We start from the raw sequence: 19,251 nt of genomic DNA on the forward strand, positions 1-19,251 counted from the left end.
TTCTTAATAAACTGCTTGTAGAAATTAATATATCTAAGAAAAGATTTAATATTTCTAATATTCCTAGAAACTAGCTAATTTCTAATAGCTTTTACTTTATTTTTCTATAGCTTAATACATTCTAGCTTAATTATAAATCCGAAGTAATTAATCTTTTATATATAAAAATGATTCTTTGTAAATTTTATAAGAAGTTTTGCATTTTGAAGCATTTGCAATACTATTTCTATATATTTCTTATATTCTTTAAATATTCAAGAATAAATAAGAATATTATTAAGATAAATAATAATAAACTGATTCAGATACTTATATAGAATATAATTGATTATTTCCTAGAATAAAGCTGAAATATTTGTTAAATCAAAAAGCATAATCAAATATTTGTAGTATTTATAGCATATTCTGAAAGCAGTTTTCCATTCTTCTTCTTTCTTTACTCTAATTAGATTATAAGCTTCTTTCAGATTCAGAATTATAAATTATTATACTTCTTATAATCTATCTTATAATTTCTTAATAAATAATAATAAATATTAATTCTTAATTATAATATTATTAAATTACTTATAATTAATATATAGCTTAAGCTTGCTATTTTTCTTAAATATAAATAGAATAGAATATTCTGCTAATAATTGCAATAATTATATATATTCTTTCTTAAGATTCTTATTAAAATACTTCTTAAGTATTTCTAGCTATATCTTATTTAGTTTATAAATAAGAAAGAATTTGAGCTATTTTCCTTCTTATAGCAGAATTTTATAGTTGTATAAGCTATATTCTAGCAATTCTGTATTCAATTCTTTCTGAAATAGTTTCTTAAACTTGTAATATTCTTATAGTATGTTTGCAAGTATTGATTCTGATCTCTGTGCTGTTTCTGCTATCTGGAGGAATAGTAGATACTGTTGAGTGTGCTTCTTTTCTGATGGCGTTTTTGAGAGCTTTGAGCATTCGCTCCGGGCTGAATTGAGCGCTTAAGGGCTTGGTTTCGAGGTTTTTCCTGTATAGTTCTACAATTCATATTCTGAAGCTTTTTCTTGTTGCTTTAGAGCGAACTAACTTGCTGAAGATCTCGCTTCTATTGTTTTGCTAATCTATTAATACTCTAGCACTATTTGAATTCGCTTATTACTAGATTCTTCTTCTTGAATTGCTAGCTTTACTAACTTAAAAGTATATATAAAGCTGTATAAAGCTTCTTTTTCTAAGTATTCTTTAATTACTAGCTTTAGTTCTGCATTATTGATTATAACTATCTCTCTGAGTATAGCTTGTTCTTATGAAATCTAGCTAGTAGTTTAATTGATTTGAGAATTATACTTCTTAAGCTATAAAAGCTTTATAATTAGCTTATGCTATGCTGTATTCGTAATATCAAAGGAAGCTCTAATTATATATTCTTGAATTAAGATAAATAGATGATTAGTTTCCTTATTAATTACTTCTTAGTTATATATAATAGATTATTCTTTTATAATGCTGAGAATATATAAGCATCTTTTTTATCTTTATTATAGTTATACTTAATTAATAATATATAAGAATATAAAATTTCCTTAAGCGCTATTATTTAATAATATGCTGTATTTATATTCTTGAATATATATATCAAACTTAATATAAGTATAATCTGTTCTAAAAGCTTTATATAAGAACTATTCTAATCTGATTATCTGCAATTCCTTTATAAGCAATTCTATTCTTTTAAATTTATTAAGAACTACTTATTCTTTTAAGCTTACTTTACTACTTCTTAAGCAAGCTTCTTAGCTTGCTTTTGCTTATATTATTATTATTCCTAATCTTTCTTCTGTTAATGCTAGTTGCAAATCTTATTATTAATATGAATTGTATAGAATATTATTTTGTATTACTATTATTTTATTTTCTTATTTATATATTGTATAGAATAGTTGTTTAGTAATTTGATATATGTATTGTAATACTATCTATTAAGAATCTTTCTAAAGCGAAGTTTCTATTTTTTAATAGCTTAAAGGATTTGTTCTAATTCTTTAATAAGAAACTATTTGTATTGCATTTTGTTCGAGAAATATGTTCTGCAGCTATAATAGATGCAGAAGATTCAAGCTAGTTCATAATATAGATTATAAAATGAGCTAATTCGAGAATTCTTATTTTCTTATATTTTAATATTTTGCAAAGGAATGCAGATAAAGAGCTTCTTTAGCTTTATTTCATAAATAAGATATTCAATTTATATTATTTTCTTATTCTATCTAATGCTGAAAGGAAATCTTTCTGTAAGCTTATTAAGCATGTTATTTGCAGAGAGCTTCTGTAAGCTGCTAGATTGTTTGCTCTAGCTTAATTCTTCTATTGCTTGAGAAGCATTCTTTATATTGCTTAAATATTTATATCAGTAGCTAAAAGAATACTATTTCTTATTTATATTCCTAATTATAATGCTTAGTATAAGCAATGAAGAATATTAAAAAGTATTATTGCTAAGCTTTTCTTTCAATATCTGAATACTTTATTTCACAATATCAGAGCAGTTCGAATTGCTACTTGTAGGAATGCTAAGCATGCATTCTTACTCTGCTATTGCTATTTATCTGCAATACTAAAGCTTCTAAAGAAATTATTCTAATTCTTTCTTACTCAAGAGATATATTAAGCAATTATTATTATAGCAGAATATTTAGCTAAGATTTTTATAATTAATAGAATTCAATACTTGCTTCAAGAAAATGTTTTTGCTTAGTTAATTAGATTTCTATTATTAAGCAATATTCATCTAGTATTCTTTCTAAACTAGTTATTATTTATTTTTTCGAAGTTAATAGCAGTTGCATGCAATATATTCTTATTTATTATAATTATAGCAAGTAATACTATTTCTTTTGCTATACTGCTTATTAGTAGCATTGAATTTCATAGAATCAGCATGCATAGTGCTACTCTGAGCTATATTGCTATATTAACTGCTATTCTTGTTTTAAAGTTTCTTACTTATATTAGCTGAAAATCTCTAAGTTTAGCTTTCTTTCTTTTTAAACTTCTCTACTTATTATTTATACAAATAATTATTAATACAAATAGCTTAATTAGAGAATATTACAAAGTTCTTTAGCTAATTCTGCTTAAAGATTTCATCTTTAATATTATTCTTAAATCTCTTATAATAATACTTTATAAGATTCTTATCTTTCTATAAGAATTATACTAAGAGTTGCTTAAATCTAATTATATAAGCAGAAGCTAATTTGATCTATTTGAGATTTATAAGCTGCTAAGCTGTAGTGCATTCTTTATTAGGATTATCAAAGATTTTCTTAAAAGCTTTCTCAAAGCTTTCAAAAGAATTAAATATAATCTTGATACTCTGAGTATGCATATTGGGATTATTCTGATGCTCTAAATGATTATATAGAGAAAGCTTATATTAGATAAGAATATTCTTTTCGAGATAAGTTTCTGCAAAGATAATCTTTTCAGATTTCATAGTAAACTGAATTATATAGTATAAGAAATATATTCTGCAGTAAGTAAGAAATTTATGCAGCATTTTCTGATTGCTATTATATATAGCAAGCTTGTTCATCTTGTATGCTTTTTTAGCACTATTAGTAGCTATAAAAGTGAACTGTACTTATTAAGCTTGCTAAGCTAGCTAAGCTTATTAGTTAGCAATAATAGCGCTTTAAGCTTGCTATTGTTCGCATAGATTCTGAATATGCTAGATAAGCTAATATATCTGATTAACTAGTTTCTTCTAAGTAGAAGCATATGAGAATGAAGAGGTTTCTGAAGAAGCTATTATATTCCGTATTGCTTAAGAAGTAATATTGAACTATTCTTGAATAAGAGTTATTAAAATATAATAAGTACTGTAATAATCTGAAGATTTCTAAGTATATGAGAAATTTTATGCTAATAAGAGTAATATTAAAGTATTAAGTTCTTGAATACGGAACTGTACAAGTTCTGATAAGCGATGCAAGTATTTACTGCTTTTAGGGCTACTCAGTATAGAAGACTGAATACTTAGATTGATAACTGAAGAACTATTTAAAGGAAATCTATCTAATAGTAGGAAATGTGAATCTTTATATACTTAGTTCTTCAGTTCGGATAGATAGGATTGATATTAATTCTATTGATTTCTTCGTTAATAGAATAGATGTTAACTGTATCTATCCGCTAATAACTCTAACTCTTAATTATGTAATCTTCGGTTGGTTTCTTGTGATGTATTTCAGCTCTGCTGGTTCCTGTTGGCCAGTTCCTGCGACCGTACCTGGTATTGGCAATGTTAGTTCATAACAATTATGCAGAAAAAGCTTGTATTAGATAAGAATATTCTTTTCAAAATAAGTTTCTGCAAGAATAGTTTTCTCAGATTTCTTAGTAAACTGGATTGCATAATATAAAAAGTATGCTCTATAGTAAGTAAGAAATCTGTTTAGTATCTTTTGATTGCTATTATATATAATAAGCTTGTTTATCTTATATGCTTTTCTAGCATTGCTGATAATTACGAAAGTAAACTATGCCTGCTGAGCTTGCTAAGCTAGCTAAGCTTGCTAATTAGCAATAATAATGCTTTAAGCCTGCTGCTAATTATACAGATTCTGAATATGCTAAATAAGCTGATATATCTGATTAATTAGTTCTTTCTAAGTAGAAGCATGCAAGAATAAAGAGATTCCTTGAAAAGCTATTATATTCCGTATTGCTTAAGGGAATAATACTGAACTGTTTTTGAACAAGAATTATTAAAATATAATGAATACTATAGCAATCCGAAGATTTCAAAGTATATAAGAGATTTATGCTAACAAGAGCAGTATTAAAGTATTAAATTCTGAAATATAGAACTATATAAGATCTGATAAGCAATATAAGTATTTACTGCCTTTAGAGCTATTCAGTATATAAGACTGAATACTTAGATTAATAACTGAAGAGCTATATACTGAATCTATCTAATGATAATGAATGTATTCTTATATATTCAGCTCTTCAGTTCTAACTATTCTGACTATATTCTGATTTCTCATAGTTGTTCTTTAAATATGTTGATTATATCCATAGTTGACATAGTTGCGCTAGTAATCCTAATCCGAGTTATGTAATTCTGCTTGGTATTCAACGTTGGATTGTAATACCTGGTTTCTTTGTTGGTGGAGCTTATCCTGTGACCTGCATGTTGGATGAGTTATAACAGGCTGTTGTTGTGGTGGCTAGAGTGGTAGTTCGTGAGACATGGAGTACAGTGGGTCAAGGGTCCTCATACATATAAAGGATACCACTCACTTTTCAAATTCTTTAGCTATAAGCAACAAAAAAAAAAAAAAAAGCATCCTTTCTCTTCCTTTCAATTTTTGAACCCTTTGGACAGGTCTAAGACAGGTTTTTCACTCTGTTCTTGCGCCCGTGTGGCCTTAGTTTGCTGTCCTCATCTGTACAGGCACGCTTGGGTTGCATGAGCCCTTGTGTTATAACCCATCCAACATGCACTTCACAAAACAAGTTACGAGTAATAAGGATCAGATGTTATGATTCAACCTCGGATAACCAACAAGGATTATATCATCTAGAGTTAGAGTTACAGATTACAATCAATCAGAAAGAGATTAGAGCAGTTAATGATCAGTTCTTACAATCCAAGCAGTAAACTGTAACAATCAACCACCAACTCTTACAGTTCATACTAAGAAGCTGAATATATAAGAACACATTCATTACCATTAGATAGATCCAGTATATAGCTCTTTAATTATCAATCTAAGTATTCAATCTTCTATACTGAGTAGCTCTAAAAGCAATAAATACTTGCATTGCTTATCAGAACTTGTACAGTTCCGTATTTCAGAACTTAATATTTTGATACTGCTCTTATTAGCATAAATCTTTTATATACTTAGAAATCTTCGGATTATTATAATGCTTATTATATTTTAATAATTCTTGTTTAAGAATAGTTCAGTATTATTCTCTTGAGCAATATAGAATATAATAGCTTTTCTAGGAATCTCTTTGTTCTTATATGCTTCTATTTAGGAAGAACTAGTTAATTAGATATATTAGCTTATTTAGTATATTCAGAATCTGTACAAATAATAGCAAGTTTAAAGCGCTACTATTACTAACTAATAAGCTTAGCTAGCTTAATAAGCTTAGCAGATGCAGTTTATCTCTATAACTACTAGTAGTACTGGAAAAGTATATAAGATAAATAAGCTTACTATATATAATAGCAACTAAAAGATGCTATATAAATTTCTTATTCACTGCAAAGCATATTTCTTGCATTACAAGATTTAGTTTACTAAGAAATCTGAGAAAATTATTCTTGCAGAAACTTGTTTCGAAAAGAATGCTCTTATCTAATATAAGCTTTCTCTATATAATCACTTGAAGCATTAGAATAACTCCAATATATATATCTAGAATACTAAGAATATATTTAATTCTTTTAAAAGCTTTAAGAAAACTTTCAAGGAAATCTTTAGTAATTCCAATAAAGAATATATTATAGCTTAGCAGCTTATAAATCTCAAGCAGACTAAATTAGCTTCTGCTTATATAATTAGATTCGAGCAATTCTTAGTATAACTTCTATGAAAAGATAAGAATCTTATAGAGCATTATTATAAGAAATTCAAGAATAATATTAAAAATAAAATTTTCAAGTAGAATTAGCTAAAGAACTTTGCAATATTTTCTAATTAAGCTATCCGCATTAATAATTATCTGTATGAATAATAGATGGAGAAGTTTAAGAAGAAAGAAAGCTAGATTTGGAGATTTTTAGCTAATATAAGCAAGAAACTTCAAAACAAAAATAGCAGTTAATATAGCAGTATAGCTTAGAGCAGTATTATATATACTAGTTCTATAGAATTCAATATAGCTAATAAGCAGTATAGCAAGAAGAATAGTATTACTTGCTATAACTGCAATAAATAAGAATATATAGCATATAACTGCTATTAATCTCAGAAAAATAAATAGCAACTAATTCAGAAAGAATGCTAAATAAATATTGCTTAGCAATAGAAATTTAATTAATTAAGCAAAAATATTTCCTTAGAGCAAATATTGAATTCTATTAATTATAGAAGTCTTAGTTAGATATTCTGCTATAATAACAACTGCTTAATATATCTTTTAAGTAAGAAAGGTTTAGAATGATTTTCTTAGAAATCTAAGCGCTGCAGATAAATAGCAATAGCAGAACGAAAATGTATGCTTAGCACTTCTACAAGTAGCAATTCGAACTGCTCTGATATTGCAGAATAGAGCATTCAAGCATTGGAAGAAGAATTTAGCAATAATACTCTTTAATATTCTTTATTGCTTATGCTAAGCATTATAATCAGAGATATGAATAAGGAATAATACTCTCTTGATTATTGGTATAAATACTTAAACAATACTGAAAATGCTTCTCAAGTAATAGAAAGATTAAGCTAGAATGAACAATTCAATGATTTATTAGAATCTCTTATAAATAATAAATTCAAGAAATCTATAGAAAGATTTCTCTTTAGTATTGAGTAGAATAAGAAAATAATATAAATTGAATATTTTATCTATAGAATAGAACTAAAGAAGCTTTTTATCTGCATTTCCTTACAAAATATTAAGGCATAAGAAGATAAGAACTCTTGAATTAGCTTACTTTATAATCTATATTACAAATTAGCTTGAATTTCTTATATCTATTATAGCTGCAAAATACATTTCTCAAATAAAATACAATACAAATAATTCCTTATCAGAGAACTAGAACAAATTCTTTAAGCTATTAAAAAACAGAAACTCCGCTTTAGAAAAATTTTTAATAGATAGCATTACAATGCATATATCGAACTATCAAACAATTGCTTTATGCAATATATAAACAAGAAAATAAAATAGTAGCAGTGCAAAATAATACTTTGCATGATTTATATTAATAATAAGATTTGCAACTAGCATTAATAGAAGAAAGATTAGAAATAATAATGATATAAACAAAAGCAAGCTAAGAAGCTTGCTTAAAAAGTAGCGAAGCAAGCTTAGAAGAATAAGCAGTTCTTAATAGATTTAAAAGAATAGAATTGCTTATAAAGAAACTGCAGATAATCAGATTAGAATAATTTCTATATAAAGCTTTTAAAGTAGATTATATTTATATTAAGTTTAATATATATATTTAAGAATACAAGTATAATGCACTATTAAATAATAATACTTAGAGAAACTTTATATTCTTATATATTATTAATCAAGTATAATTATAATGGAAATGAAAGAGATGCTTATATACTCTCAGTATTATAGAAAAATAATCTATTGCATATAATCAAGAAGTAATTAACAAGAAGACTAATTATCTATTTATCTTAATTCAAGAATATATAATCAGAGTTTCTTTTAATATTATAAATGTAGCATAATATAAGCTAATTATAAGATTTCTATAGCTTAAAGAGTATAATTCTTGAATCAATTGAATTACTAGCTAGATTTTATAAGAATAAGCTGTATTCAGAGAGATAGTTGCAATTAATAATGCAGGATTGAAGCTAGTTATTAAAGAATACTTGGAAAAAGAAGCTTTAAACAACTTTATATATACTTTCAAATCAGCAGAGCTAGCAGTTCAAGGAGAAGAACCTAGTAATAAGCAAACTCAAATAGTGCTAGAGCGCTAACAGATTAGCAAAACAACAGAAGTGTAATGAGCACTGCAGCAATCCGAAGATTCCTAAGTATATGAAGGGGTTTATGCTAACAAGAGCGGTATCAAAATATCAAGTCCTTGAATATGGAACTGTACAAGTCCTAATAAGCAATGCAAGTATTTACTGCCTTTGAAGCTACTCAGTATATGAAACTGAATACTTAGATTAACAACTGAAGAGCTATATACTAAATCTATCTAATGATAATGAATATATTCTTATATATTCAGCTCTTCAGTTCTAACTATTCTGATTATATTTCGATTTCTTATAGTTATTTCCTAAATATATTAATTATATTCATAGCTAATATAATTGTACTAGTAATTCTAACTCAGATTATATAATTCTAATTAGTATTTGATATTAGATTATAATATCTAGTTTCTTAGTTAGTAGAGCTTATTCTGTAATCTGCATATTGAATGAATTATAATATCATCTTCCTTCTATCAGTTATTATTCTTAACAATCTTCTGTAAGTATTCTAGCAAGTTCTTTATATATATAATCTTGCTTTTCTGATTGAGATATTGAATAGAATCAACAAATCCTGTATTCACAAATTTTTTTTCATTCCAAAGAATATCCAAGATCGAGATCTCTTAGTTTCCTGCTTTTTGGAAAATTTTATCGAGATGCCTATCTGTTCTTATTGCAAGGATTGTGATTTCGGATTCTGCAAGATATCTTCCGGAGATTCTTCTCGTTATATCGAATGCATTCGACTGAGCTGCTCCAAGTGCAATATTCTGGGCTCTTTCTCTGAGAAGCTTTGCAATATTGCTACTTAATATTGAAAGTTGGAGAATGAGATTGAGAAGAGGAAGACTGAGCTTCTTTATCTGTGCTAATAGAAGCGGATGTAGTTTAAGAAGATGAAATGTGCTCTGTGCTGTAGCATTACTTGTATAGAGGAATTGGATTGTATAAAAGCTGAGAAAGCTAAGGCTGAGAAGGTGTATGTTGCTGCTAAAATGCAGGCTATAGTAGCAGAGGAATCTGCTGTTGTAGCTGGGGATTCTTTCTTTGAAAGTTTTGACTAGAATTCTGTAGATTTAGGAGGTTTTGTGATAGATTGGTTAAGCTTTCTGGAAAGTAAGGTTTTCGAGGCTTCTGAGTTTCAGTTCGGAATGGAGCGATCATCTTAAGTACTAGTTTCCTTCCTTTTCCAATATTCAGCTATTTTTTTCTAAGCATTCTTAATATTTTTCTGTGATTCTTATAAATTTTCGCTTATTGAGTAGCTTTTCCATTTGATGAGATATTCCTTCATATTGTTTATACTTCTATGCTTGAGAATCTTTTCCATCTCATACTCTGATTCGTTATTTTCTACTTCTGCTATATTATCCGCTAGTATTTCCTGTGCTGCTAGTTCCAGCAGTAAGATATGAAAAACTGAGTATATCTTTATTCTATAAGATAATGCTAACTTGTAATTAATCAGAGAAATTTGCTGCAAGATTTTGAATAATTTTAACTTCTTATAGTTAAGCTTATTGCTAAATCTGATTATTTTAATATTTTTCCGAAGTAGATAAACTTTATCTTCCTTCTATAGAATTAGTTTCTTAATTCTTTTGAAGTTTGCATATTGCATTATTTGTTCTTGAACGAATTGTAATTCTGATTAGAATTTCTTTTAAACTTTCTTAATCTTCTTAACTCTTTTATTTGCAGCTTCTGCATCTGCTCTCAGCAGTACTTTATAATAAGCTATTGAATTATATCTATAGAATATAAAGAATAATAACTTCTTTATTATACTTATATCTGCGCTATTATAAGCGAACTATATAAGGAGTAATAGATTAATCTAGTTATTCTATTTCTGATTGATATAATATTGAAGATACTGTTTAATAATCTGATTCATTCTTTCTATCTGTTTATTTGTTTGCAGATGAAATATTATGAATATTCTGTAGTATATTTCAAGCTGTTTTATAAGTAAAGTTTAAAATTTCGAGTTGAACTTTCTATCTCTGTTAGAGATTACTTCTTCTAGCATATTATAGTTAGCAATAATCATTCTGAGAAATGCATATATGAGTTCTTCTGCTATACTGCTTTTCTTATAGGGAAGAAAGTAAGCATATTTGCTCAGTTTGCAAATTACTATTAGAATGCTATTATATTGCATCTTAATTAAGAGTTTTCATAAGAGAAATAGCTTAATAATAAAGTTTAAACTGATGAATTGCTAAATAGTTATAAGTATTAATAAGGAGTATAGTAGTCTATAAAGCTTATATCTTTCTGCTTTATTCTTCTTGCAGCTATTGCATTGTTATAGGATATTTTCAATTCTTTTCCTAAAGCTTAGTAAATTCCAGTATCTTTTAATATATTCATAGATTGCTCTAATTCTCTGATATTCATATGCTAGTATACTGTATATATTCTTAATATAATTATCTTGTTCATCTGAAGTTATTGATTCTGAATTCTTTTCTGAGAATCCGATTCTGAGAGCAGCATTCAGTTCTCTGTATGCATTAACAAGATTTCCTGATTTATCTTGAGCGAAGATGTTCTGTATATTCGAAGAATCTGCATTCCGATAATCTGATTTTCTGCTAAGAGTATCTGCTTATTCGTTCTCCAAGCTTTTGCAATATACAATCTTGAAATTGAACTGTAAAAGAAATTCTGCTTATCTAACTTATTATTTATTCAAAATCTTAATTATTATAAATATAATCAGATTCTTATAATCTGAATAAACTATAATTGAATATTATGTGCTAATAAAGTAGTATTGCTACTCTTTGAAAATCTTTACTATTGCTATGAGTTCCTAATTAGGGATTCTGTAGTTGGTTTCCAAGCTATTCAACTTCTTTAAGAAGTTGCTTATAATTCTTAGATATTCTTGATTATCTTGCTAGCTAAGTTATTCTCCGAGTGCATATTCTAATACATTGATCTTAACTTCAAAGAGTTTATAAGAGTTTGCTTTGTATAGAACTAGCTCTGAAGTAATATACTTAATAATCTTATCAAAAGCTTCTTATGCCTTGGGAGTTTATTCGAAAAGCTGTTTCTTCTTAGTAAAATTTGTAAGAGAATGTGCAATTCAGCTGTAATTCCTAATAAACTGCTTATAGAAATTAATGTATTCAAGAAATAATCTAATATCTCTAATATTTCTGGGAACTGGCTAATTCCTAATAGCTTTTACCTTGTTTTTCTATAGCTTAATGCATTCTAGCTTGATTGTGAATCTGAGATAGTTAACTTTTTATATATAAAAGTAATTCTTTGCAGATTTTATAAAGAGTTTTGCATCTTAGAGCATTTGCAATACTGTTTTCATATATTTCTTATATTCTTCTAGTATTCGAGAGTAGATAAGAATGTTATTAAGATAAGCAATGATGAACTGATTCAGATGTTTGCATAGAATATAATTGATCATTTTCTAAAATAAAGCTGAAGTATTTATTAGATTAAAGAGCATAATTAAATATTCGTAGTATTTATAGCATATTCTGAAAGCAATTTTTCATTCTTCTTCTTTCTTTACTCTGATTAAATTATAAGCTTCTTTCAGATTTAGAACTATAAACTACTGTACTCCTTATAATTTATCTTATAATTTCTTAATAAGTAGTAATAAATATCAGTTCTTAATTGTAATATTATTGAGTTGCTTATAATTAATATATAGCTTAAGCTTGCTATTTTTCTTAGATATAAATAGAATGAGATATTCTGCTGATAATTGCAATGATTATATATATTTTTTCTTAAGATTCTTATCAAGATACTTTCTAAATGCTTCTAGCTAAGCTTTATTTAATCTGTAGATAGAAAAGAATTTGAGCTGTTTCTCTTTTTGTAGCAGGATTTTGTAGTTATATAAGCTGTATTCTAGCAATCTTGTATTCAATTCTTTCTGGAACAGTTTCTTAAACTTATAATATTCTTATAGTATGTTTGCAAGTATTAGTTCTGATTCCTGTGCTGTTTCTGCTATCTGAAAGAATAGTAGGTACTGTTGAGCATACTTCTTTTCTAATGGCGTTTTCGAGGGCTTTGAGCGTTTGCTCTGAGCTGGACTGAGCGCTTGAGAGCCTAGTTTCGAGGTTTTTTCTGTATGGATCTACAATTCACTTTCTGAAGCTTTTCTTTATTGCTCCGGAGCGGATCAACTTGCTAAGAGTCTCGCTTCCGTTGTTTTGCTAATCTATTAGCGCTCTAGCACTGTTTGAGTTTGCTTGTTACTAGATTCTTCTTCTTGAACTGCTAGCTCTGCTGGTTTAAAAGTATATAGGAAGTTGTATAAAGCTTCTTTTTCTGAATATTCTTTAATCACTAGCTTTGATTCTGCATTGTTGATTGTAATTATCTCTCTGAGTACAGCTTGTTCTTATAAGAGCTAGCTAGTAGTTTAATTGATTCGAGAATTGTGCTTCTTAAGCTATAGAAGCTTTATAATCAGCTTATGCTATACTGTATTCATAATATTAAAGGAAGCTCTGATTATACATTCTTGGATTAAGATAAATAGATGATTAGTTTCCTTATTGATTATTCCTTGGTTATATATAACAGATTGTTCTTTTATAGTGCTAAGAGTATATAAGCGCTTCTTCTATTTCTATTGTAGTTGTATTTAATTAATAATGTATAGGGATATAAAGTTTCTCTGAGTATTATTATTTAATAATATGCTGTACTTGTATTCTTGAATATATATATCGAACTTAATATAAGTATAATTTATTCTAGAAGCTTTATATAGAAACTATTCTAGTTTGATCATCTGCAATTCCTTTATAAGCAATCTTATTCTTTTGAATTTGTTGAGAACTGCTTGTCTTTCTAAGCTTGCTTTGCTGCTTCTTAAGCAAGCTTCTTAGCTTGCTTTTGCTTATATTATTATTATTCTTAATCTTTCTTCTATTAATACTAGTTACAAATCTTATTATTAATATGAATTATGCAGAATATTGTTTCATACTGCTACTATTTTATCTTCTTGTTTATACATTATATGAGATAATTGTTTAGTAGCTTAATATATATATTGTAGTGCTATCTGTTGAAAATCTTTCTGAAGCAGAATTTCTATTCTTCAATAGCCTGAAGAATTTATTCTGGTTCTCTAACGGGAAATTATTCGTATTGCATTTTGTTTGAGAAATGCATTCTGTAGCTATAATAAGTGCAGAAGATTCAAGCTAGTTCGTAATGTAGGTTGTAAAGCGAACTAATCCAAGGATCTTCATCTTGTTATACTTCGATATCTTGCAAGGGAATGCAGATGAAGAGCTTCTCTAGTTCTATCTCATAAACAAGATATTCAATTCATATTGTTTCCTTATTCCACCCAATATTGAAGAGAAATCTTTCTGTAGGTTTCTTGGATTCATTGTTTACAGGAGACTCTAGTGAATCGTTAGATCGATCATTCTAATCTAATCCTTCTATTGCTTGAGAAGCGTTTTCAGTATTGTTTAGATATTTATACTAGTAACCAAGAGAGTATTATTCTTTATTCATTTCTCTGATTATAATATCTGATGCAGGTGATGAGGAATGGTAAAGAGCATTGTTATTAAGCTCTTTCTCTAGCGCCTGAATGCTTCGTTCAGTAATATCGGAGCAGTTCGAGTTGTTGCTGCTTATAGTTATACTGAGCATATATCCTCGCTCTGCTGTTGCTATCTGTTTGCAGTGCTAAGGCTTCTGAGAGAACTATCCTGAATCTTCCTTACTTAAGAGATATATTAAGCAGTTATTATTATAGCAGAATGTTCAGCTGAGATTTCTATAATCAATAGAGTTCAATACTTGCTCTAAGGAAGTATTTTTGCTCAGTTGATTAGATTTCTATTATCAAGCAATATTTATCTAGCATTCTTTCTAAGCTGATTACTATTTATTTTTCTAAAATTGATAGCAGTTATATGCAATATATTCTTATTTATTACAATTATAGCAAGTAATGCTATTCCTTTTGCTATATTGCTTGTTAATAGCATTGAGTTCTATGAAACTAGTATGTATAGTGCTGCTCTAAGCTATACTGCTATATTGATTGCTATTCTTATTTTGAAGTTTCTTGCTTGTATTAGCTGGAAATCTTCAAGTCTAGCTTTCTTTCTTCTTGGATTTCTCTATTCATTGTTTATACAGATAGTTATTAATGCAGATAGCTTGATTAGAGAATATTATAAAGTTCTCCAGCTAATTCTGTTTAAAGATTTCATTTTTAATATTATTCTTAAGTTCTTTATAATAGTATTTCATAAGATTCTTGTCTTTCTACAGGAATTATACTGAGAGTTGCTTGAATCTGATTATATAAGCAAAAGCTAACTTAATCTGTTTGAGATTCATAAGCTGCTGAGCTATAGTGCGTTCTTTATTGGAATTATTAAAGATTTCTTTAAGAGCTTTCTCAAAGCTTTCAAAAGAATCGAATATATTCTTAGTATTCTGAATATGCACGCTGGAGTTATTCTGATGCTCTAAATAGTTGTATAGAGAAGATTTGTATTAGATAAGAATATTCTTTTCGAAACGAGTTTCTGCAAGAATAACTTTCTCAGATTTTATAATAAACTAGATTACATGATACAAGAAATATGCTCTGCAGTAGGTAAGGAATTCATACAGCATTTTCTGGTTGCTATTATATATAGCAAGCTTATTCATCTTATACGCTTTTTCAGCATTATTGATAGCTATAGAGATAGATTGCGCTTGTTAAGCTTGCTAAGCTAGCTAAGCTTGTTGATTAGCGATAGTAGCGCTTTAAGCTTATTATTATTCGCACAGATTCTGAATACGCTAGATAAGCTGATATACCTGATTAACTAGTTCCTTCTGAGTAAGAGCGTGCAAGAATGAAAGAATTTCTGAAAAAGCTATTGTATTCCGTATTGCTTAAGAGAATAATACTAAACCGTTCTTGAACAAGAATTATTAAAATATAATGAGCATTGCAGCAATCCGAAGATTTCTAAATATATAAAGAGGTTTATGCTAACAAAAGCGATATTAAAGTATTAAGTTCTTGAATACAGAACTATACAAGTTCTAATAAGTGATGCAAGTATTTACTGCTTTTAAAGCTACTTAGTATATGAAACTGAATACTTAGATTAACAACTGAAGAGCTATATACTGAATCTATCTAATGGTAATGAATGTATTCTTATATATCCAGCTCTTCAGTTCTGACTATCCTGACTATATTCCGATTTCTCATAGTTGTTTCCTAAATATGTTGATTATATCTATAGCTAACATAGTTGCGCTAGCAACTCTAATCCGGGTTACGTAATCCTGATTGGTATCCGACGTTGGGTCGTGATACCTGGTCCCTTGGTTGGTGGGGCCTATCCTGTGACCTGCATGTTGGATGGGTCATAACAAGAAGCGAGACTCTCAGCATATCAGTTCGCTTCAGAGTAACAAGGAAAAGCTTCAGAAAGTGGATTGCGGATTCACATAGGGAAAACCTCGAGGCTTCTAAAAGCACCATTAGAAAAGAAGCATGCTCAACAGTACCTACTGTTCCTTCAGGTAGCAGAGATAGTATATAAACCAGAATCAACACTTGCAAGCATACTATACAAATATTACAAGTTCAAGAAACTATTTCAGAAAGAATTGAATATAGGATTGCTAGAATATAGCTTATATAACTACGAAATTCTGCTATAAGAAGGGAAACAGCTCAAATTCTTCCTTATCTATGAACTAAACAAAGCATAACTAGAAATATTTAAGGAATATCTTAATGAGAATCTTAAAAAAGAATATATATAATTATTGCAATTATTAGCAGAATATTTCATTCTATTTATATTTAAGAAAAATAGCAAGCTTAAGCTATATATTAATTATAAGCAATTTAATAATATTATAATTAAGAACTAATATTCATTGCTACTTATTAAGAAATTACAAGATAGATTATAAGAAGTATAGTAGTTTACAGTTCTGAATCTGAAAAAAGCTTATAATCTAATTAGAATAAAGAAAAAAGAAGAATGGAAAACTACTTTCAGAATACGCTATAAATACTACGAATATTTAATTATGCTTTTTAGTTTAACAAATATCTCAGCTTTATTTTAGAAAATGATTAATTATATTCTATATAAATATCTAGATTAGTTTATTATTGTATATTTTGATAATATTCTTATTTATTCTTAAATGCTAGAAGAGTATAAGAAATATATGAAAATAGTATTGCAAATGCTTTAGAATGCAAAACTTCTTGTAAAATCTGCAAAAAATTACTTTTATATACAAAAAATCAACTATCTCGAATTCATAATTAAACTAAAATGCATTAAGCTACAGAAAGATAAGATAAAAGCTATTAGAAATTAGCTAATTTCTAAGAATATTAGAAATATTAAATCTTTTCTTAGATATATCAACTTTTACAAGCAGTTTATTAAGAACTATAGCTAGATTATACATTCTCTTACAAATCTTATTAAAAAGAAACAGCTCTTCGAATAAATCTCCAAGATATAAGAAGCTTTTGATAAGATCATTAGGCATATTACCTTAGAGCTAATTCTGTACAAAGCAGATCTCTATAAATCTTTTAAAATTGAAACTAATATATCAGAATATATATTCGGAGAATAACTTAATTAATAAGATAATCAAGAGTATTTAAGAATTATAAGCAACTTTTCAAAGAAGTTGAATAGCTTAGAAATTAATTACAGAATCTCTAATCAGAAGCTTATAGCAATAATAAAAGCTTTTAAAGAATAGCAATACTATCTTATTAGTATATAGTACTCAATTATAATTTATTCAAATTATAAGAATCTAATTATATTTATAACAATTAAGATCTTGAATAAGCAATAAGTTAGATAAGCAGAATTCCTCTTACAATTCGATTTTAGAATCATACATTATAAAAGCTTAGAAAATGAATAAGCGGATGCTCTTAGCAGATAATCAAACTATTAAAATGCAGATTTCTTAAATATATAGAATATCTTTGTTTAGAATGAATCAGAAAATCTTATTAATGCATATAAGAAGCTAAGCGCTGCTTTCAGAATTGAATCTTCAAAGAAGAATTCAGAATTAATAATTTCAGATGAATAAAACAATTATATTAAGAATATATATAGTATATCAGTATACAAATATCAGAAAGTTAGAGCAATCTATAAATGCATCAAAAAATACTGAAATCTATTAAGCTTTAGAAAAAGAATTGAAAACATTCTATAATAATACAATAGCTGCAAGAAGAATAAGATAGAAAGATATAAATCTTATAAATTACTGCATTTCTTACTAGTATTTATAACTATTTAGCAATTTATTAGTTTAAACTTTATTATTAAGCTACTTTTCTTATAAGAACTCTTAATTAAGATGCAATATAATAGCATTCTAGTAGTAATTTGCAAACTGAGCAAGTATGCTTACTTTTTTTTTTATAAGAAAAGCAGTATAGCAAAAGAACTTGTATATACATTTTTCAGAATAATTATTGCTAATTATAGCATGCTAGAAGAAGTAATCTCTGATAAAGATAGAAAGTTTAACTTGAAATTTTGAACTTTACTTATAAAATAGCTTGAAATATATTATAGAATATTTATAACATTTTATTTGCAAACAGATAAATAAATAGAAAGAATAAATCAGATTATTAAATAATATCTTTAATACTATATTAATCAGAAACAGAATAACTAAATTAATCTATTACTTCTTATACAGTTTGCTTATAATAGCGCAGATATAAGCATAATAAAGAAGTTATTATTCTTTATACTCTATAAATATAATCCAACAGCTTATTATAAAGTATTACTAAAAGCAGATATAAAAGCTGCAGATAAAAGAATTAAGAAGATTAAGAAAGTTCAAAAGGAATTTTAATCAGAATTATAATTTATTCAAGAATAAATAATACAATATGCAAATTCCAAAAGAATTGAGAAACCAATTCTATAGAAAGAAGATAAGATCTATCTACTTCGGAAAAACATCAAAATAATCAGATCCAGCAATAAATTTAACTATAAAAAGTTAGAACTATTCAAAATCTTATAATAGATCTCTTCAATCAATTATAAGTTAGTATTATCTTATAGAATAAAAATATATCTGATTTTCTATATTTTACTACTAGGATTAGCAGCATAGGAAATACTAATAGATAATATAGTAGAAATGGAAAATAATGAACTGAAATATAAGATAGAGAAGATTTTCAAACATAGGAGTATAGATAGCATGAGAGAATATCTTATCAAGTGAAAAGATTACTTAGCAAGCGAAAATTCATGGGAACCACAGAAGAACGTTAAGAACGCTCAAGAAAGAGTAGCTGAGTACTGGAAAAAAAAAAAAAAACCAGCACCTAGAACGATCGCTTCGCTCCGGACCGAGACTCAGGAATCTCACTCTCCGAGAAATCCCTCAACTCAGAACCAACCTCTCGAGCACCAGAAGAACCCTTATTACTCCCAATACTATTCATATCGCCTAAAAAGGAATAATCCAACATATTATCAGAAGA

General features: G+C 27.3%; 1 protein-coding gene across 1 annotated transcript; it reads left to right on the forward strand.

Annotated features, from left to right (window-relative positions):
• Positions 1 to 9,334: 9,334 nt before the first annotated feature.
• M406DRAFT_266028 (uncharacterized protein) lies at positions 9,335 to 9,505 on the forward strand (the record flags this gene model as incomplete). Its single annotated transcript, XM_040917780.1, has 1 exon — positions 9,335 to 9,505. A coding segment is annotated over one exon (171 nt), but the record flags the coding sequence as incomplete, so codon positions are not given.
• Positions 9,506 to 19,251: the final 9,746 nt, after the last annotated feature.

Source organism: Cryphonectria parasitica (assembly GCF_011745365.1).
Source record: "Cryphonectria parasitica EP155 unplaced genomic scaffold M406scaffold_8, whole genome shotgun sequence".
NCBI lineage: Eukaryota > Fungi > Ascomycota > Sordariomycetes > Diaporthales > Cryphonectriaceae > Cryphonectria > Cryphonectria parasitica.